Source organism: Trichoderma citrinoviride (genome assembly GCF_003025115.1).
Source record: "Trichoderma citrinoviride strain TUCIM 6016 unplaced genomic scaffold BBK36scaffold_10, whole genome shotgun sequence".
NCBI lineage: Eukaryota > Fungi > Ascomycota > Sordariomycetes > Hypocreales > Hypocreaceae > Trichoderma > Trichoderma citrinoviride.
This window is the reverse complement of record NW_020194718.1, coordinates 848490-868553: the sequence shown is the minus strand read 5'-3', so window position 1 is coordinate 868553 and position 20064 is coordinate 848490. Positions and strand designations below refer to the sequence as shown.

General features: G+C 55.7%; 7 protein-coding genes across 7 annotated transcripts; 4 read left to right on the top strand and 3 right to left on the bottom strand.

Moving 5' to 3' along the window:
- Positions 1–3017: 3017 nt before the first annotated feature.
- On the top strand, positions 3018–4090 carry BBK36DRAFT_1142689 (hypothetical protein; the record flags this gene model as incomplete). The annotated part of the gene is made up of 3 exons (XM_024893536.1): positions 3018–3110; positions 3197–3487; positions 3578–4090. The coding sequence occupies 3 exons, from the start codon at positions 3018–3020 to the stop codon at positions 4088–4090; spliced, it is 897 nt and encodes a 298-aa protein (XP_024748071.1).
- Positions 4091–5829: 1739 nt separating this feature from the next.
- On the bottom strand, positions 5830–6445 carry BBK36DRAFT_1170432 (hypothetical protein; the record flags this gene model as incomplete). Its single annotated transcript, XM_024895443.1, has 2 exons — positions 5830–6192; positions 6290–6445. The coding sequence occupies 2 exons, from the start codon at positions 6443–6445 to the stop codon at positions 5830–5832; spliced, it is 519 nt and encodes a 172-aa protein (XP_024748070.1).
- Positions 6446–8212: 1767 nt separating this feature from the next.
- BBK36DRAFT_1177319 (hypothetical protein) lies at positions 8213–9329 on the top strand (the record flags this gene model as incomplete). The annotated part of the gene is made up of 4 exons (XM_024896058.1): positions 8213–8432; positions 8494–8633; positions 8685–8924; positions 8973–9329. The coding sequence occupies 4 exons, from the start codon at positions 8213–8215 to the stop codon at positions 9327–9329; spliced, it is 957 nt and encodes a 318-aa protein (XP_024748069.1).
- An 804-nt stretch (positions 9330–10133) lies between these two features.
- Positions 10134–13299, bottom strand: BBK36DRAFT_1170430 (glycine decarboxylase-like protein; the record flags this gene model as incomplete). The annotated part of the gene is made up of 4 exons (XM_024895442.1): positions 10134–10198; positions 10303–10821; positions 10890–11898; positions 11962–13299. 4 exons carry the CDS (start codon positions 13297–13299, stop codon positions 10134–10136), a joined length of 2931 nt encoding a protein of 976 aa, XP_024748068.1.
- Positions 13300–15241: 1942 nt separating this feature from the next.
- Positions 15242–15672, top strand: BBK36DRAFT_6169 (hypothetical protein; the record flags this gene model as incomplete). Its single annotated transcript, XM_024898365.1, has 3 exons — positions 15242–15254; positions 15446–15547; positions 15635–15672. The coding sequence occupies 3 exons, from the start codon at positions 15242–15244 to the stop codon at positions 15670–15672; spliced, it is 153 nt and encodes a 50-aa protein (XP_024748067.1).
- Positions 15673–16338: 666 nt separating this feature from the next.
- On the bottom strand, positions 16339–17529 carry BBK36DRAFT_1177311 (hypothetical protein; the record flags this gene model as incomplete). The annotated part of the gene is made up of 3 exons (XM_024896057.1): positions 16339–16452; positions 16521–17164; positions 17277–17529. 3 exons carry the CDS (start codon positions 17527–17529, stop codon positions 16339–16341), a joined length of 1011 nt encoding a protein of 336 aa, XP_024748066.1.
- Positions 17530–18330: 801 nt separating this feature from the next.
- Positions 18331–19419, top strand: BBK36DRAFT_1135905 (NADH dehydrogenase, alpha subcomplex, subunit 8). The gene is made up of 5 exons (XM_024892799.1): positions 18331–18433; positions 18570–18797; positions 18959–19091; positions 19197–19338; positions 19389–19419. The coding sequence occupies exons 1-4, from the start codon at positions 18414–18416 to the stop codon at positions 19335–19337; spliced, it is 522 nt and encodes a 173-aa protein (XP_024748065.1). The 5' UTR covers positions 18331–18413; the 3' UTR covers position 19338; positions 19389–19419.
- The last annotated feature ends 645 nt before the right edge of the window (positions 19420–20064 follow it).

The following is a 20064-nucleotide window of genomic DNA, read 5'->3' as shown; positions in this document are numbered from 1 at the left end:
GGTAATTGATAAACCTTATGAGACTGGCGTACGAGTATATTCAAGAGTAACATATTGACTGTGACAACATCACCAATAGTGGCATTCGGTCAGGGATGGCATGGCCCATACTTGTAGGCTTATGTTGTTATCGAAGCGTTGATATCACGTCCTTGCGTCGCGAATCGCGTGCTTGTCTCACATCGGATGCATACGATACTACACCACGAGCATCGTGTGCCACTACAATGCTGACAATGCAGCTGAGTATATCGATATAGTACGTCTTTCTGACGAAGCGCCCAATGACTCCTCGGAATACTCCAGCTCAAGCGCCTGTAAGCCGGAACACAGGCCGCGCAGCACGACAGTCTCATGCAAATCTGCTCCGTGCCATAGATAGTGCAGTTGGGTGGCAGTCACTGGAACCTGTCCAGCCACGGCCGCCCCACGACTGCCGCTGCGTCAACTGAGGAGAGTAATGGATGCACGACATTCTCCGCGCATCAAACTACTAGGTATTAGGGAGCCGCCCAAGGCATGCGGCACTCCGGGCCAGCCATTCGGTGCCATCAAACAGTCTGCTGGCCAGTAAGAAACAGCTCAACGGCTGCGGGAAGATTACCGTTGCAGTTTCTGGGCATCCGATTCTATGGTGACTCGTACTATCTGTGCACAGGTCATCTTCATATCACGCCCATCTTCTCGAAAGGCCGTGCTGGTGAGATTTAGTATCAATGTGCCGTCTGCACTCCGCACAAGTACACTCGCTGAGCAGTCCAAGGCCTGGACTTTATTGGCTGATGGTTCTTCCATGTCTGCAGACCCGTGTTCGGTGGGGCTGCCCAGACGAAGCATGAAACTCGGTGTGGAGGAGGCGCACGACTCCCCTGCATTCTGCTGGACCAGATTGCCAGGGTCGCCGTCGAGTCGTGAGCCTGTTCCTGTTAGTCTAGTGCCGAATCTCAAACCATCTTGCCATGGCCATGGCCAGCGCCCGATTGGAGGGAACGGGTGAAGAGACAGAGAGGGTGTCATTGAGCGTGCGATGAGGAGGAGGATAGTAACATGGAAACCCCTCGGAAGCGCGGGAGAGTATCGACGATTACTATCGGGACGGAACACGGAGCACAGGTGTCTTCGTCCAACTGTTTTTAGTGTAATACTCGCATGTGCTGCAACCTTACTTGTACAAGTATAAGCCTCGTCTCATGGATAGTCGGCACTTGGATGTCGGTTGGCAGGGCATATGATGCAGGCGACGTGCGCGAACCTCTCAAACCCAATCCGCAGCGTCCTTTCCCCGGCGTTTCGCTGGTGTGCATGCAGTGCGTAACGTGGAAGGCGGATCTAACGTCTGGTGGAGAAGCGAATGACGACAGACGGACGCGGGAGGGCGATTGTCGCGTTGAAGCAATCGTGGGGTGCATTCCTGGGAACGGCGACAGCTTCGAGACGGGAGAGCCTCCATGCGCTGTCATTCCTGTCCCAGGCTGATGTCCGTGTAGTATTCTCGTGGCGCGTCATCGGGAGACGTGATGGACTTTGGTACCGGCATAGTATCTCATGTCATCAAGAATTCGAAAAGAAAGAGAGGCTATCAAGATAAGAAGAGAGCGAGATGGTAGACTAGAAGATGCCTTGTGGTATGAAGATGGATGCCATCGACGTCGAAACGCGCAGCGTCCTCCACTGTCAAGGCTGTTGACTGCGTTACTCATCAGGCTCCATGTCTGTAGCTCCCAGACTTAGCTCACGCGTGCATGTACCACCAAGTAGTCCGTACCTGCGCTGGACGGCATCCGACCTGAGCCTCCATGATGCTTGCTGAGCCCTTCATTTCGCACAGCCTCGATACGACACGACCGCATCCTGCAGAGCACCGGGACACTGGCACTACTAACAGGCAACCCTGCCGCATCGACTGCAGCTCCAGACCCTGTACTAACCGCGAGCCCAGGCCTCATCCCGGCTGGCGAAGCGTTACGGGGCTGCGGACTCCTCCCGTATCTTACAGGCGCAACACGAATTGCGTTGCCTGTGTGTCCCGCGCTGATGGCCGGTACCTGCCCGGTACCTCGTTTATTGCTTAGCCCCAGCGCACAGGGCTCCCCACCCGCCACGGCCCAGGCACGAGTGGGTGCTGGACTTGCGCCTAGAGGCCCAGGCACAGGCCGCTAGCTGGCGCCGCCCCAGTGGTTGCATTGGATCAATGCAGCTTGCGCAGTCGCCCACGTCAAGTACTCTGCGCGTACCTCTCTCCTCCAATCCTCCTGCACGCCTCTCTGCCAGTGTCTGTCTCTATCTTCTCCTCTCACCCTCACCAACTCCTCACTTCTCTCCTCTCCTTGTTTCCTCGCGAAAAACACTGCACAAACCAGGGACCGGACAGGAACAGCCTCGCCGCCGGGGACTCGCACCGCCGCCGCGTCTGCTCTCCTTTCCTCTCATCAGTCAATCAATCCCTCCAGCCACAAGCGCCGTGCCCAGGAATTCTGTGCGGATCTGCTGCGAAACATCCAATCCACAGCTGTCTGTATTTTTGCCTGTATTTTTCTGCCCCCGTCGCACCAACTCCACCGGCCGCATCTCGCCCGGAGCCGTTTAGTTTTCTCTTCCTCCCCCTACCTGACCTGACAGTCCGTTCCCTTTCTCCATCCTGCAACCGACATCCTCCATTTTTCTTCTCTTCTTTCTTTCAGTCTCCATCTTGACGATCCAGCGAACGACGCGAGACCCTCAGTCGCGGTCGCATTTCCCTTCTTTTTCTTCTTCTCTTCTCTTTCACTCGTTCTCCCTTCGGCTGTGCCGGACACCAGCTACGCGGATTCCAACAACCAAAAAAATCAAAACACGTCTCTTTTCCTGAAATCCTCCGTCCGATCGACAATCGGCGCGCCTCTCGACGACACACTTTGCCTTGAGCGCACCCAATCGCGGCGTCGACTGTCGCATCCCGGCCGCTCGCCCCCCAAACCGACAAGCTGGCTACTTCTCTTATGCCCCCCTACTCGGTCACTTCGCCGTCACTTCACAAAATGGACAACTCCAACATCTACAGACGACGAGGCTTTCAGTCGGGCAACATCTTGGGCGATCCGTTTGCGCTCGCCACCACGTCCATTGCGTTTGTGCGTTCCGTCCCGCCGCCTCCCCCCTTTCTCGCTGACGGCTTTGCGTCAAAGTGGTAAGCGTCAGAGCTAACTTGTAGCCCTAGCTTGCGTGGCTTATCACCATTGTCGGTTGTGTCATCGGCCAGATCCAGGAAACTCCCGAAGACCCGTTCCCCAAGTTCGCTTGGTGGGCAAGCATATACAGCTTCTTCCTCATCATCGGCATCTTCTACGTCGTCGGCAGCGACACGATCCAGACTTACCATGTGGCGATTACGGGCTATACTGCTGGAGGCATGGTGCTGGTGACGTCGTCGGTCAATTCGCTGGTGTACTCCAAGAGCGGCGCGAGAGAGGCTGCGGCTGCGGGCTTCATCCTTCTCTCCATGGTTGTGGTACGTTGTCCCAATTCGGACTGGAACTTGCCCTGAGGAGGAGATTACGTTCTCGTTTTGCGCGTATGCTAACATGTACCGCTCGCATAGCTCGTGTGGACTTTGTATTTCGGATCTACGCCTTCCGCTACACCCCGTGCTTTCCTGGATTCCTTTGCTCTGACCAAGGAGTCTGCTACCATGGGGCGACAAACCATGAGCAACTTTGGCGGAGGCATGGGACGTCCCGAGACGTCCAATTCGGTCCAGCCGCCTCAAATGTACACCTCTGCGCAGCTCAATGGCTTCGAAAACCCTTCGCCTGTTGGCGGCGCCTCCCAGGTCGGTGGCGGACGCGGTTCCAACGTGCCCGGCTTTGGAGGCACTGGGCCAGCGCAAATCAAGGTGACTGGCCCCGACGCCGAGGTGGTGCCACCCACCGAGTACCCATACCGAGCAAAGGCGATATACAGTTACGAAGCCAACCCCGACGACGCGAACGAAATCTCCTTCGCGAAGCACGAGATCCTGGAAGTGTCCGATGTCAGTGGACGATGGTGGCAAGCGCGGAAAGAAACTGGAGAGACGGGAATCGCACCCAGCAATTATCTCATTTTGTTATGAGCTACGACGAAGAAATCGAGCGGGAAGTGCCTTACAGAGGAAATGAAACCACCCTGGTTGCACGATGCGAGCGGTCTCTGGATGGGGCTGGCAAAACACCGACCGGTCCGAGCTGCCATTTTTACATTTCCCTCTTGAACTATTCTCCCTTCCTCCTACTCTCCCGCTCTTCCGCTCTCTTTTACCGCCCTTTGATGCTGCGTTGGTTGTTTTTTGTTCACGCCTAGAGTCACGACTCCCGGGAATTTTTTGCGCAATCGGGTTAGGGATATATATTGGATGGAGTATATTTGGACGAGACCAATTACCAGAGACCGGCCTTACTGAATGGGCAATGCGTCAGAAGAACCCCTTCTTTTGGGGCTCTTGTCTCTGTTTTCTTTTATTTTTCAATGCTGATTCACCATTTTTGCTCTTCTTTTGTTCATTTTAGTATTTGACGTATGAGACCCTTTTCTTCTTGTCCCTTGTGTATTTTCACCCCTTCTTATTCCGTTGCCATTCCCTGCTGCATCCTTCTCCCGCCTCTATCCGGGCTCCCCTCATCTGGACGAGGAGTTATCAAGAGAGCAGCGAGGCGCGGTTACTTCTTCTCTTCAGCCCGCTTTTCCAGGCTACGATTGTTGTTCTTTTCTTTTCCTTGTTTCTTCTCTTCTATGGCGGGAGCGTGGACCAGGCAGACAGGGAGGCAAGGATATTAACTGCACGTACGGGGAAATTTTCGCCCCCCCTGCACAACTCCAGGAATTTGCAGGCGAAAAAAGTAAGAAAAGCAAAAAAGAAAGGGCAGAATCGAAAACTGGGCGCTGTTTTCTTCTTCTTGTTGGTAGGTAGAAAAAGTAAGGTCAAAGGGGGGTCAAAGTCTGCCCCGTACAATGCGATTTTCGGGGGGGGAGGGGGGAGTTGCTGTTGGAATGAAAGCTTGAAATGATACCTGATTTTTCTTCTTGCACTACGAAGCTTCCATTATTGTGAAAAGGTATAGCCAAGTGTCCGTTCTTTGACAAGGTAACGAATGTGCTATGATCGTAGGCTCTAGGAGATATCACGCTGCGTACCATGGTGAAAAAGGAGCGGACTTTGAGCTCATCACACTTTCCTCAGGAACAGAGCTTCGCGACAAGAGAATACCTCTAGGCAGATTATGTACGGCGTAGTCAAGGGGGGCAACATTGGCGTTGCCCAACCCGAGGGAGACATGACGAGAATGCAATGACTTCCAATCACGACCATACTTATTTCCAAATCCGGAAGCTCACGAGGCATGCACGGAGGTGTGGTAATTGCAGTCTATTCATCCAAACAAGGACAATACTACGCAAGAGCGTACTCCGTCCGGGCTACAAGCACACGAAAGGCCCAGACCGAACCCTTTCGAAACAAGGGAGGATTGCGCCCAATCCATGTCCTCACAAGCTGACAGGGCGAGACATGGTGGCTCGCCCCCCAGTGACGCGAGCGCGCAGGAGGCGGGTTTGGCCAAAGCGCAATCGGAGGGCAGACACTGCTCATCAGGCCGGTATGCGGGCAAGATTTTCGCGGAGATGAAGGCATCGTGAAAGCCGATCTTGCCGGGCGTCGTGGTGGTTGTAGAGGCTAGAGGGAGTGCCACGGCAAATCGTGGTGGTGTCTCTTGTCGTTCGTTTATCCAAGGGAGAGGGCAGTCTTTCGCTCGCCCAACCAAGATAGCCACCTTCAGATTGTCACGGGATGTTGTGTCGTATATGCCAAGCACCTCGTTATCGGCTGTCCAGACGCTTTCTCAGCTCTCTTTCCTTCTGGAGCACTTCCAGCTCCAATCTCTCAATGCCATATCGCAGAGCTTCCTTGCGCTGGCGCACAATCCGGGCGCGCAACTTGTCTTCGCCACGGAGCTGCCGGCTCTTTGTAGACGGCTTTGGTACGCCGCGCATCGGGTCGTCAGACCTGGCAAGCCGTCCTTGTTGCAGCTCCGCGCGAGCCTTGAGCGTCTCGATGCGGCGTTCTTGGCGCTCAACCTGAGCATCGGCACGGCTGAGGAGAAATGCGATGTAGGGCCCAATCTCGTCGCGCAGGGAAGCCTCTGCCGCAGCGAGCGTGGGTTGGGGAATGAGCTCGTAGTGCTACAGGGGATGGAAGCAGAGGGGTTGGCCAGGTCAACGACGATGTACAGTGCATTGCATTGATTGCAAGCCGGGCAAGAGGGGGGGAAGCACATACTCGGACTGTCTTGAGGACGGTCATGAGGCGAGGGAAGTCGGATACGCCACGATCAATCGTGTCCACGGACGCCTCGAGGAATTTGAGCGAGTTGCGCAGCGAATCGACGCAGTCGGCATAGGTAGCTGCGCCGCCGGGGCCCGTCTTGGAAGCCATTGGGCCCGGACTTCACGATGCCGAGGATCCGGGAGGAGTTGTGAGGAAGAGGAGGCAAAGGGTCGACCCCAAGCCCGATTCGTGGGCAGGGTCTTGCTGGAGAATGTGGGGAAGATGCCTTGGATTCGTAATGATTGTCTCGCGGGCTGATACGCGTCCGTGTCGGATTGGGAGTCGGCTTCAAGACTGGGCCGCCAGTCGTATCCGGGTTATCTGGATGTCGACGTCTTAGTCCAGGTGGCTGTTGCTGTCACGGCATCAACGCCGCCTTGACATGTGGCGAATGGTGACTTGCGCAGTTGGACACTTGAAGCTGGCTGGCGATGTTGATGTTGACGGAGGAACATGAAGTCAGGATGCCCCGCCAGAATCTGATGCCAAAAGCACATGCAACGAACGTCCTTGCCAACTCTTGTCGATTAGCACTAGCACTACTACTAGTAGTAGCAGCCCCACACCAGCTGCCGTGCTGCTCGGCAGGTGCGTTGCGTCGCTGTGGGGTAGCCTCCTTCCTCGACGTCGACAGACAGACAGACGGGGAAGGCACCGCTCGATTCCGCCAGCACGTGAGCTGCGTGATACGAGATCTAGAACCTCCAGGCTTAACTCTTCTTCTTGTCATCTCTGCCCTCTTTGCTTCAAAGATACCATCACTGCCACGGTCAAGAAGCAGCTGTTTCTGCTTCACACACCCCCATTCAAGTGCTCAAACGGTCCCTCTTCATTCGCCGTGTCTCATCCCCAAGCCAGCGCTTGACTGCTCTGGAATGTTGCCACTGCATACCAGATGATGGTCTTCACTCTCATGCGCTCTCGAGGAAAGCCGCGTTGCTCCAGATGCCCAGAGTCAGGTCGCTCATCTGGTGTCTTGATGCGCCCTCAGCCTCTTGTTCCAACATCCTTTACCCGACTCTGGGCAGCTCATTGTTCATCCTGACGCAAGACGGCGAAGATCCTTATACTTGATACGAGATTCGGAGTCAAGCATCTCGATCCTCGAGAACAACGGTGGAACAGTCCGCATCAACGACAACTCTCAGCCTTGTGTTGCTCTATAGGGCGCTGCTTCTCTCCATTCTCTTTGTCAATGCTGCGACAGATGGCTTTCAGTGTTTCTGTGCGGGAAGAGTAGCCTGGATGCATCGTGAAAGCTCATGGACAGATGTCCCTACGGTTGGCCCAGTGGCAGCACCACTGATTCGAGCCCCTTAGGTACCTCGCGGCACATATGCTACTGACTCTAGTCGGGCATGCCAGCGAAGCCATCGTGAAATGACCCGTGTCTCTTTAGATGGAGCTAACAAGCGATGAGATACCATCGTGACCTTGTCCAACCAGAGAAGCGCTTTGTGCCGCTCGATCTGTGCGCTCCATCTTGTTCTTTTGCTCTTTTCACGATACTATCACCCAGTCGGCGACGCCGTTCTCAGTCGACACCCCCCTTTCGGCACTTGACGCCCCAACTCCGTGGCTGGATGCGCAGTGGTTCTCCCTTGCCGACTGAGACGTCTTGTGCGCCAGCCATTCTCCTATTTCTAGCCTTTCAGCGGCCGCTGCAGTGAAGATCATTACTTTAAAGCCGGGCTTCCTGTTTTCTCCAGCTACGTATCATGTTCCAGCCAGTTCCAGCTCGGGTACCTGGTGCTTGCTCGCATTGCAGAACAAAACTGGTAAATATTGCCTCCTCAAACAAAACCTACCGGCTTCCACGGCTTCTTTTACGGTAGCTGAGGTCTCTTCGCGACATGACCATAGAAGATCCGCAGTATGAGCCATAGACCGGATAGCCTCACTGGACCTGTCGCCGAGGGGATTGGTATACGATTTCTGAATGAAGAATGGAACGACAGTATATCAAACGGCCATTTGTTTACGATTAAGTGGAACGAGTCGCTCGATGAGGCTCGTTCACCAGAGCTTGGGCTATTCAAGATTACATATCCTAGAGACGGCGATGTTGTATATGAGTTGGTGTCAAATCTGACAGGTGCGTATTGCGAGCTCATTCGGACGATGGCACTCCTACTCACGTCAATTGGCTCCTTCAGATGGTATAGACACCGCAAATTCAACCTGTTCATGGACACCGAACCACTTGAGTGATGAGTTATACACGCTATGGCTCTCGTCTTCACAAGATGCTCGCTCAAACTGGACGACGTCTCCGCCTTGGAGGCTAAAAGAACATGTGAGTTTTGGATTGCTGCTATCCCTATGAGCGTCAGGATATTGACCAAAGAACCAGTCACGACATCCCTCCCGTCGCTGGGCAGCACCTGTTGTTATCCCTATCCTAGTCATGCTGACAGTGTACACATTGGGGCTCACCGTCTGCATGGTATATCGACGCCACCGAAATGCGAGGCGTGAGAGAGAGAGCAGCGAAGAGGGGGAAGCAGAGAAGGAGGATGCAGAGCCACCTGGCCTCCTTGGGGACGCAGACAGGCATCCATCGGTCGACACCGCTATTACACTGACTGTCGATGACTCGGAGGAAATCAAGAAGCATGATTCAGACGAAGTCAAGGATCACGATTCAGAGGAGGTCAAGAAGCCGCACATTTGGCTCCTGACACAGTCCGCTTCTGGGTCTCTTCTGTTGGCGTCTCCGGGCAGGAAACATGCCAATTCGGATGCCACGCTGGTGTCGCCCACGTTGGTCTCGCCCACGCTAGTCTCGCCCACGCTGGTATCACCCACATCGCTATCCTCGGAGCCCCTCCTGGTGTCCCCCATCAGCTTGGCAGAGCAGAGCCCTACGAACATACGATACGAGAGGACGTTTATTGCCCTAGCAGATCCGAGAGACCATAGGGCTGTCGTTGCCAGTAGGCTGGGGCGTTCGCTAAGAGTGATTATCCCCTCTGACGATGTACGAGAGTGAGTGGACATACACCGCACGCGTCTATCCGCACCAGCAGAGTTATAAAGAATCTTTGTCTTCTTCATGGATGTGTAGCTGGCGGTGTATTGCTAGAAAAGGGTGGGTAATGTGTGAAGCTCGACTTTTAGAGACGATGATTGACGGAATCTTGGTTGTACAAACACGATGGATATATTCTAGCAAGTAATGATAATAATTATCACTCCTCGATTGAAGCCCGTAATATAATAATTGTCATCTCTCGGTCGAAGGCTATAGTTGGTGAACCAAGAAGCGTGAACCTCATCTCTTACCATGACCAGACACACACAGGGGTAGATTGCACATTTGATCTCCTTGGGTTGTTCAACTGATTCTCTTGTTATTGCTGAATAACAAATCACCCCCTTCAATCCCCATCACCATCGCCATCATCTAATAAAATAACCAAAAAATCAAAATTGTCAAAACCTATCTCTCACATCATCCCTTATGTCCCAATGTTGAGATTAGCCGGCGCTTCCATCCTATATAACCATGTTAAATAAACGTAAAACCCCCCAAATCCCATGCGATATCTGTCTCTCTCTCTTTTTGAACAAAGTTTTACAAACCCCGCTAATGCGCCGTGACTATGAATCTGAATGTTGTTGTTGAAATATCAAACCATGTTGAACTGTGGTTTACTCCCTTTCCCCCCGTCCCAATTTTTTATCAAGTGTTCCCACCTTTTTTGGCCAGGAATTGTCTATTTACGAGATGCTGAAATATTCAAAGAATGAAGAATGTCGTACGCTGAGAAAGCTTCGACAAGAGACGTTGGTTTTAAGCTGACCCGGTGGTGTCCTCCACGGGGGGGCATGTGCAGAACAGGTTGGTGTCGCCATAGGCTGTTGAAGGGGTGTCAGTTAGCACACACACACTCTCTCTCTCTCTCTCTCTCATTCTCAGAAGCAGAGGTAATAAAAGGGGCAAAAGAAAAGTAAAAACTCACTATCGTCCACACGACCAACCGTCGGCCAAAACTTCTTCTCCAAGAGATACGGCAGCGGGTATGCCGCCTTCTCGCGCGAGTAGGGCCTGTCCCACTTGCCCTCGGCGTCGCCCAGGATCAGGTCCCGCTGGGGATGCGGCGCGTTCTTGAGCACGTTGCCCTGGCGCGGCTGCTTGCCCTCCTCGATCTCGCGGATCTCGTTGCGGATGCTAATCATGGCGTCCACGAAGCGGTCCAGCTCCTCCTTGCTCTCGCTCTCCGTCGGCTCAATCATGAGCGTGTTGGGCACGGGCCAGCTCATGGTGGGCGCGTGGAAGCCGTAGTCCTGCAGGCGCTTGGCGATGTCGATGGCCTCGATGCCCGCCGTCTTCTGGAAGGGGCGGGCGTCGACGATGAACTCGTGCGCGCAGCGGCCCTTGTCGTTGGTGTAGAGGATGGGGTAGTGGTCCTTGAGGCGCGTCAGGAGGTAGTTGGCGTTGAGGAGGGCGACGGTGGTGGCCTTGCGCAGACCGGCATCGCCTGTGACAGGTATATCGTTAGCTAAGGATGATTCAACAAGTAATAAAACGGCAAAGTTGTAAACATACCCATGGTGGAGATGTACGACCAGCTGATGGGGACAATGCTGGCGCTGCCAAAGTGGGCGCTGGAGACGGGCGTCTGCGTGCTCTTGTGAGGCAGGTAGGGGACGAGATGCTTCTTGACGCAGATGGGGCCGATGCCGGGGCCACCACCGCCGTGGGGGATGCAGAACGTCTTGTGCAAGTTCAGGTGGCAGACGTCGGCCCCCAGGGCGCCGGGTGACGTGAGCCCGATCTGGGCGTTCATGTTGGCGCCGTCCATGTAGACGAGGCCGCCGTACTGGTGGACAATGTCGCACACCTTGCGGACCTGGGGCTCAAAGACACCGTACGTGCTGGGGTACGTGATCATGATGGCGCCCAGCTCGGCAGCGTGCTTCTTGCACTTGGCTTCGAGATCCTCCAGGTCGAGGTTGCCCGTCTTGGTGTCGCACTTGACGGGCACGACGCGCATGCCGACCATGGCGGCGGACGCAGGGTTGGTGCCGTGGGCGGACACGGGGATCAGGCAGATGTCACGCTTGCTGCCGGGCTGCTGCTCGTGGTACTTGCGGATGGCGCGGAGACCGGCAAACTCACCCTGAGCACCCGAGTTGGGCTGCAGGGACGTGGCGTCCATGCCAGTCAGGGCAGCCAGCTGGGCAGAGGTGGCATCGAACAGTCGCTGGTAGCCCTTGGTGCAGCTGTAAGGCGCGTGAGGGTGGATGTTGGACACGTTCTCCAGGCCAATGAGCTCCATCTGGGTGGTGCCGTTGAGCTTCATGGTGCAAGAGCCGAGAGGGATCATGGAGTGGACCAGGGACAGGTCCTTGGACTGGAGGTGGTACATGTAGCGCAGCATCTCCGTCTCGCTGTGGTGGGAGTTGAAGACCGGGTGCGTCAGGAACTTGGACTCTCGTCGAACAGACGCCGGGAGGCTCTTGATGAGCTCTTCCGAGGACTGCGCGAAGCCCTCCTTCCAGTACTTGGCGGAGACATCGAGGTCGCCGTCGCTGTGGTTCTTGTAGGCAACCGTCTGGAAGGCCTTGACGATGCGGACGTAGAGCTTGAGGGTGAAGGTGGTGGGGACGGCCAGGACAATCTCGTTGGGCTGCCAGGCCTTGCCGCTGCTGATGCCCTGATCCATCAGCTCGCGACGCAGGGCGCGGCAGACGACGGGGTCGTCAAAGTGGAGGGAGACGGTGTCGGAGAGGACCTTGCCGTCGGCGTCGACGGAGCGGGTCGAGACGTTGAGGCCGTAGTGCCGGGCGGCAGCCTGGATCATGCGGGCGTGGCGGAGGTTGTTGACGGCCATCTCCCGCAGCTGCTCGGGGCCGTGGTAGATGGCATACATGGCCGACATGTTGGCCAGGAGAGCCTGCGCAGTGCAGACGTTGCTCGTGGCCTTTTCCCGTCGAATGTGCTGCTCTCGGGTCTGCAGAGCCAGACGGAGGGCCTTGTCTCCTCGGCGGTCCTTGGACACACCAATGAGGCGGCCCGGCAGACGTCGCTTGCTGCCCTCCTGAACAGCCATGAAGGCGGCATGGGGTCCTCCGTAGCCCAGAGGAACGCCGAAGCGCTGGGCGTTTCCAAAGGCAATGTCCGCACCCCACTCGCCGGGAGGCGTCAGGAGAGTCAGGTTGGAGAGATCGGTGGCGGCGCTCAGCAGCGTGCCCTGCGCGTGGGCAAGCTCAGCGAGCCCGCGGAAGTCGGAGACGCCTCCGTTGGAGTCGGGATACTGGACCATGACGCCAATCAGGTCGTCGCCGAGGGCCTTGATCTTGTCCTGCGCATCGGGCGCCGCCAGGTCCAGCACCTGGATGTGGATGCCGAATCCCTCAGCTCTGCCGTGCATGACCCGGATGGTGGCGTCGTGCACCAGGTGAGACACCACGTACGTCTTGCCGGGCCGCTTCTGCCTCGAGGCGGGCAGGCTGGTCAGGGACATGGTCATGGCCTCGCTGGCGGCGGTTCCCTCGTCGAGCAAGCTGGCATTGGCCACGGGCAGGCCCGTCAGGTCGGACACCATGGTCTGGAAGTTGAGCAGCGACTCGAGGCGGCCCTGGCTGATCTCGGGCTGGTAGGGCGTGTAGCTGGTGTACCAGGCCGGGTTCTCGAGCACGTTGCGCTTGATGACGGCGGGGATCTCGACGGGGTAGTAGCCGCCGCCGTTCATCCAGACGCGGACGTCGTTGTGGGCGTTCATGTTCTTGAAGGCCTTGACGATGCCCGACTCGCTGAAGACGTGCGACTGGATCGTCTTCTTCGGGGGGTCCAGCACGTCGGCCGGGATCACCTGCGACACGAAGGCGTCGAGCGTCTCGGCGCCGGGGCCCAGGGCCTTGAGCATCTGCTCGATCTCGTCGTCGCGCGGGCCGATGTGGCGGGCGCTGAAGTCCTTCCACGGCAGCTTGTTGGCCGCGCGGATCTCGCGCATCTCCTTGTAAGTCGGGTCGTCCTGCAGCGCCTCAAAGGCCTGTCGCCGGTCGCCGCGGCGCACGTCGGCGGCCGCATTGGCAGAGTAGGCGAGGCTGCGGGCAGACACGCAACCTGAAGACAGGCGAGGCGCGCAAAGCCGCGCTTCGTGTCGGGCCACGGCGAGCGAGGGGCGAAGGGAAGCCCCGCGGGCGAGGACCAGCCGGGAGGCCATGGCGGGCCGCGATAGTTGCGCTGAAGAGGGACTGGCTGGGGGGTGAGATGCTCGGCAGCAGAGCCTCGAGAAAGCAAGCGTCTCCCTCGATCGATGGCTGGAAACAAAACAAGAAGAGACGAGACGAAGAATCGATGACTAGAAGAAAGAGGAGAAGAAGAAGAAGAAGAAGAAGAAGAGAAGGAAAAGAACAAGTACAAGAACGGATCACTGGCGCCTGGATCTCGCTCGCACAAGCCGCAGCCCGCCCCAAGAAATTTGAACCGACGCCAGCCCGGACGGCCGCGATTGAAGTAGCTTCGAAATCCTCGAGCAGCCCCCAAGAAATTTTCAGATGACGGTCGCCTCTCCAGGCCCGTGAATGGCTGTCCGTGGCGGATCTGTCGTGGGGCAGCCCGGCAGCCGTGATAGCGCTAAAAACGTTGAAGCCCTCACCGGCAGCGGACCAGGAGCGAACGCAGTCCGTCTTATATTCGTCCTGTCGGCAGATCAGGCCACTCGCGAGGGATTGGGAAGGGGCTAGATCTGGTGAGGAAAGTCACGAGAAGATGCAGAAAAGGGAAGCGAAGAAGAGAGAAGACGGTGAGGCCCTTTTGCCGTTCCCTTTCCCTCCGACTGCTGGACCTCGCGGAGGATCAATGGCCGTTCTTATCTGTCAATAAAGCGCCGAACGGATCAGGCATCACAGGGGCCTTGATGGGCCTCTTTTTCTTTGTTTCCTTTTCTATCTTTCTTGCTTTACTTGATCCGTCACTGTCCCTCGCCTTCTCTTTACAATTGCTTCCTCATTCGCTCGTTACCATCCATCCCTCTTCCGCGTTTCCCCCAGAGCCGAAGATCGCAGCATTGACTCGCTCCGGGCCAGCCCACGGCATGTCGTACCTTGCCTTATGTATACCGGGTACCAACAATTGTATTACACCTGATATTTACTCCGTACTCCGTAGCTCCTCCTATCAAGCCGGACATACATGCAACAATGATACGAAGTACATACGGAATAGGCAAACAGATACCTTGGACCTGCAGATCAGCTTCTCGCACTGCTGCTCCGTAAATACTGGAGATGCTCGTCTCCGCAAAGTCCCTTTGGCTTGGATGCTTCAAGCATAGCCCCAAGCGTTAGACAGTCCAAGTGCCCATCCATGAATCATGCCCACATTGATATCAAGGTAAAAGAGTCACCATCATCAATCAGCCGGGCCAGCTTAATCTTTCTCCCGATAGGAAAAAAAAGCTCAGACTCATCAGGGCTAGAAGCTTTTGGTTAGATGATGCTTCTCCATTGCATACAGTATCATTTCTCTGCTGCATCTTTTTTTCCTTACTGTGCGCGCTTGACCGCAAACGACATCGGCCATTCACGGCCCGACGCTGAGCGATCACGCCGCCGCCTGTGATTCGCCAGCCCGGATAAGCCCAGCTTTTTCTTGCTGCATCATATTTTTTTCTCGAATGCATGTGCGAGGGTCCGTCAGATTTCTAACCCAAAAAAAGAACCCTTGACTTTCCCTCTCTCTTCTGACCAACTTCTTGCAATTCACATATCGTAAAAAGTCTGTCACAGGACTCGTTCTTTTGTTGCTTTCTTCTTACCGCACACTGTACCTGTACTCCTAACCAGAGGGGGCGCATCCGAAATCGCACACGTTTTACGTAACGTAACGATCCCGTCAACCTTGGAACTCAGCGTCACCAAACAGCTTGGAAGCTATCACATCATATCATCATGTTTGGAGGATGTACGTACTACTATCTAACTCGCGCCGCCCAACCCCGATCAGATCCAGCCCAACTCCGAAGGAACAGGATAACCATCCCTGGCCACGAAGAGCTTCGCGAAGCTATGGGACATCGTTCTCCTGAAAGCCCCTTGCTATCATGATATACCTATGATACGCCAAATGCAACAAATGCTGACGTTGTCGTCCAGTCGCCCCCCCGCAGCAGTCGCCCGAGGAGATTCGCGCCATGGAGGCCGAAGCTACCTTTACCGTCCAGCAGGTCGCTGCCACGGCCATCATGCTCTACCTCTGTATGTCTTTCTCTACCGACCAAGACGAAAGCAATCGACGTCTTTCAGGATCGTACATGTGCGCCGTTGCTGACCGCAAGAAATCAGCTCCCTTTGCCGTTGACATGATCAGCCGCATCTTCTAAACGGGCAAACAAAATAACGAAAGAAAAAAGAAAAGAAAAGAAAGATCAAACGTTCGTATATAGACCAACGAAAAACATGTAACACTACACCGCATTGCTTCTCGCTCCGGCACATGATCCATTGGCGGATGCTCGCGGCGCCGGATTTCCGATTGGCGAAATGTTGATATATACCGCCGAGGGGTCCACGACCCCAAGCCAAAGGCAACCCTCCTCACTGTACGATAGATTTGAGACCACTCGAGGTTGGAACGACAAGAGATGGATGCTCGTGTTGGTCATCCGCGACGAAACGTGAACGAACGACTATAGAAATGGGAAATCAAGAAACACACGGTCCATCCCTGCTGGGATGAATATGTGGTGATTGGCCTCGAACGCTGTCCAATTCGCGAGACATGTATGCAAATACTTGAGGGGCAACAAAGTACTGGCTATGCTTTGAAATTCGTTCAATCCTGCAGAACCGTACAGTTGCTGAAACCAGTTGGCTCAAAGCCTCCCCTTCTATGGCATTAGAATACTGCCTACCAACGTTCCAATCCTGTTTACGTCAAAACAAAAACACAAAAAGAGTCTCCAAATGAACACCAGTAGCATCATGCCTTCGGTAAGAACCACCCCTCCTCGCAACACCTTCTTTTCAGATATACACAAGGAAAGCCTTTATCGGGACCGTGACGTCGAGTTTCTGCTCTTTTCCCACTCCTGGTAGTCCGCATTCAGCGCCTCGAGCTCCTTTTTCAGATGCTGGAGCTGCTTCTCGTAATCTTCCAGTACCTATAGTTTCACATGGTCAGCCCATCAGACTCTATAACCCAGTAACCTGCCGCATGTCAACAACTTACCCGCTTCGCTTTCGCCTGTGTCTCCTCGTCCAGCCCCTCGCTCTCAGCTCCAGCCGGCTTCTCCATCTCCTTGTTCAGCCGCTCAGAGTACTCCCTGAGAACAATCAGCCTGCTCCACAGCTCCTCCTCCCGCGCGCCCACGGCCGGGTCCTGCACGTCGCGCTCCAGCGCCTGCAGCCTGCTCTTCAGATCGTCCTCGTCGCCGCTGAGCGCGTAGCCCCTGTTCCTCAGGATCTGCACCTTGGCGGCCAGTGCCAGGCATCGGTTGGAGATCATCGTCTGCCGCCTCCTGGCCGCCAGCGCCCGCGTCTCCGTCTCCAGCTCATGCCGCTGCAGCAGCGCATCCAGGCAGCCGTTGATCTGGTGCAGCCGCGTGTTGAACTCGGAGATGGCGCGCTTCTGCGTCTTGAGCCGGTCCGCCACGCCCGTGTAGCCCGCGCACAGCACGGGCATAAAGCCCGGCGCGGGCTTGCTCTGCAGCGCCTCCTCCCATTCCCGAGGGTCCTCGTGCGGCTGGGGCTTGTAGAAGGGGATGTGCGCCTCGTCGACCTTGTTGTAGAAGTAGTGCTTGAAGACGCAGCTCGCGCTGGCAGGGTCCCATTTCTCCGTCACGAGCTTCATCTGCTCCAGGATCGGCTTCTGGTCTGTCCACATCATCAACCACCACCAATGGCTCGTCAGCAAAGAAATGGTCACGGTCGCTTGTCTGCTTGTTTGCTTGTTGTTTGAAGTAATGGATGAGGAGAAGCTACTTACGCGGCGTCTCCTGGCCGGGCTGCCATAGAGAGCTCGACAGCTGGGCTTGTGACTGCGACAGCGCGGGCACCTGCTGTGTCTGCTGCTGCTGGGCGAGCAGCGAGCCTCCGAGCGCCGGCGCCTGTTGGCCTGCACCCAGAGTCTGGCCAAAGACGTTGCCGGATGTCTGCGTCTGTTGGGCGGGCTGCGCCGTCTGGGCCGAGCCAAAGAGCCCTCCCGAGCCCAGAGGCTTCGTTTGTCCGAACAGCGACATGGTTTGGCAGAGGCAGACCGCAGGATCTCGAGCGTGTGCCGCCTTAGCTCCTCAAGGAGCTTGTGAGGGACGAAGAAATTGGTATCGCGGCGCGGACTGGGATCAGAAATGTCGAGATTGCGGATCTCCGAGGGCGGTATCGTCGGCGGATTCGCTGGCAGCGTCGCAAGGCCGTCCAAGGTTTGATGCGGCGGATGTTTTTCCTCGTCGCTGGGCAGTTTTGTTGACTTGCTACAAAAATGCTGCAGGGTCGCGCTCGGCGGTACATGGAGGAGGTACCCAGGTACCGCGCAGTGTCAGCCTCGTCCACCACGGAGCCAATCACAGCTCGTCCTCAGAGTAGATGCGCGACCTGCGCCTTTGATGCGCGCAACACCTGAATGGCGCATATACCAGGGACAATTGCAGAATGGCAAAGCTAAGAGACCCAATCGCTGCTCTGTCTAGGAATTACTTCTTAACGGTAGTTGAAGACGAGGGAAGATGCATCAAGTCAACGCAAGAGAGCATTCTGGCTTGGATGAGTCAGCAGTTCTGGAGATCGTTCGACGAAGCTACTTGCAGTACCTGCCGTTCTTAATCAGCAACCGCAAGCCTGCTGAATTGCAGAGACTACAGCACTAAATCTGAAAACGCTCTGCAGCTACAGCGGGCTTCAGGCACCGTTGAATGATCGCATCTTCCGCAGGCCAGGTACTCTCCGCCCATTCGAGGTACCTCTCGACAACACCAACAAGGCTGCGCTTGCTGACCCCCCGGTCGCCTCTGATTGGCCACGGCAACCTCCAATCTTTCAACTAAGCCCATCCGAAGAGACCTCAAGAGCTTCCAATTGTCCTCCCGCAGGCTTCACACAGGTGTCGACCACAAAGTCCCCGGCAATCATGGCATCACGACGGTCTCAGTACGTTCACCGACCCCTCCGAGAAACCAGCAGCGGGCAACCATTGAGTCGTCCCGGCGCCCTCAAAAACCGGCGACAATTCCCCTCATCCAGCGCATTACCAGCAAAGCTAACAGATTCGGATCTTGTTTGGCAGTTTCCACCAGCAGGTGCTCATCGACACCACGCCTCTCCCCGACAGCATCCCTCCCGTCCAGGAGATTGGCGCCAGCTCCGCGCCCCTGCTGTCGGCGTCCTTCTTCATCGGCGCGCGGTGCCGCGACTACAACGATGACTACATGCAGTGCAAGACCGAGAACCCCGGCAAGGGCGAGCTGAACTGCCTCAAGGAGGGACGAAGGGTCACCCGCTGCGCTCAGAGCGTGTACGTTGTTCTCTCTCGTCATCTTGCGAGGAAAAAGCCACCAATTCATTGGGGATGGGGAGCGGCATATATATGCCCCGAGGGCTTTGGGGCTGGAAGAGAGGGGGGGAGCAACCCGTTTCTTCGAGGAAGGGATAACTGATGGATGAGATGCAATCTAGGCTCACGGACATCAACACACACTGCCTGGCTGAGTTCCGCAAGCACTGGGAATGCCTCGACAACCGAAACCAGCAGCTCTGGCAGTGCCGCCCCGCCGAGTGGAAGCTCAGCAAGTGCGTCTACGAGAACTTGGTACGTCTTCACAGAAGAAGAAAACGCCCTCTCCATAGTCATTCCGTCATCAAACTGCATTCACTGTGCGCGGACGTTTGTTAATCGAATTATCGTCAAAACCAGAAACTGGAGAAGAAGATTCCCGATCAGCCCACCAACGTCACCCCCGTTGAGCTGAGGACGAAACAGATCTTCGCCGACGTGAGAATCGGCCCTGGAGACGGGAAGCCATTCGTCGCCGCGCAGTCTGGTGCTTCACAGTGAGGATGAGGAGAAGAGAGAGAGAGAGAGCGCGCGATGTTGGAGTGCAGGGGGTCGGGGGATGATGCTTCGTGTACAATTTTCCGTCACCTTGAGTCGAAAATAAGAAAAAGAGACGAAAAAAAATAAACTCATCAACATTCTGCATACGATGCCCTCTGCAGTTTCCTTCCTCGGCAACATGTGAGCCCCATCCCATCATGACTTCTTCGGTACTACGCGAAAGAAAGAGGGGTATCTCGAGTGATATATGAGAGTCAGGACCTGTCTGGTCCAGAACGAAACACCCTGAAGCAAGGCCGTTTGACGCAGAGACATACGACACAAAACACACAACCCAGACACTCAAAATAGAAGGTTAACAGGCAAAAACCCGCGTTACACGAAATTCCCATCCTCCCCTCCGTCAGACCGCCAGAAACCTCCCCAGGGCAATTCTTACCCCCATGGCGAAAGTTGTGCAGTCGCACATCCACAAAGACTATTACTCAGACACAACCAGTTCACGAGATCTCGGCCCTTATGCTGTGCTGTCCGTCGGCCAAAGCTTCCCCGGGCATCACAAAGACAACTGATGAATGACGAATCATACCTTGACACAACAGCTGAAAAAACTCTAAAACGACCGAAACTGGGGGAAAAGGGGGTAAAGGCAGGCTCCCCTCATTCTCTCTCCGAAAGCTCATCGCCAATAGTGCCTCCGTACATTGTGAGGGCGGGCGAGGAGGGG

What these genes read in the sequence shown, in the direction of transcription:
- BBK36DRAFT_1135905 (XM_024892799.1), top strand. Translation starts at nt 18,414, where the DNA reads ATGGCATCACGACGGTCTCA. An exon ending in ATGGCATCACGACGGTCTCA is followed by an intron (nt 18,434 to 18,569) that starts GTACGTTCACCG and finishes CTTGTTTGGCAG; the next exon opens with TTTCCACCAGCAGGTGCTCA. An exon ending in AGTGCGTCTACGAGAACTTG is followed by an intron (nt 19,092 to 19,196) that starts GTACGTCTTCAC and finishes CGTCAAAACCAG; the next exon opens with AAACTGGAGAAGAAGATTCC.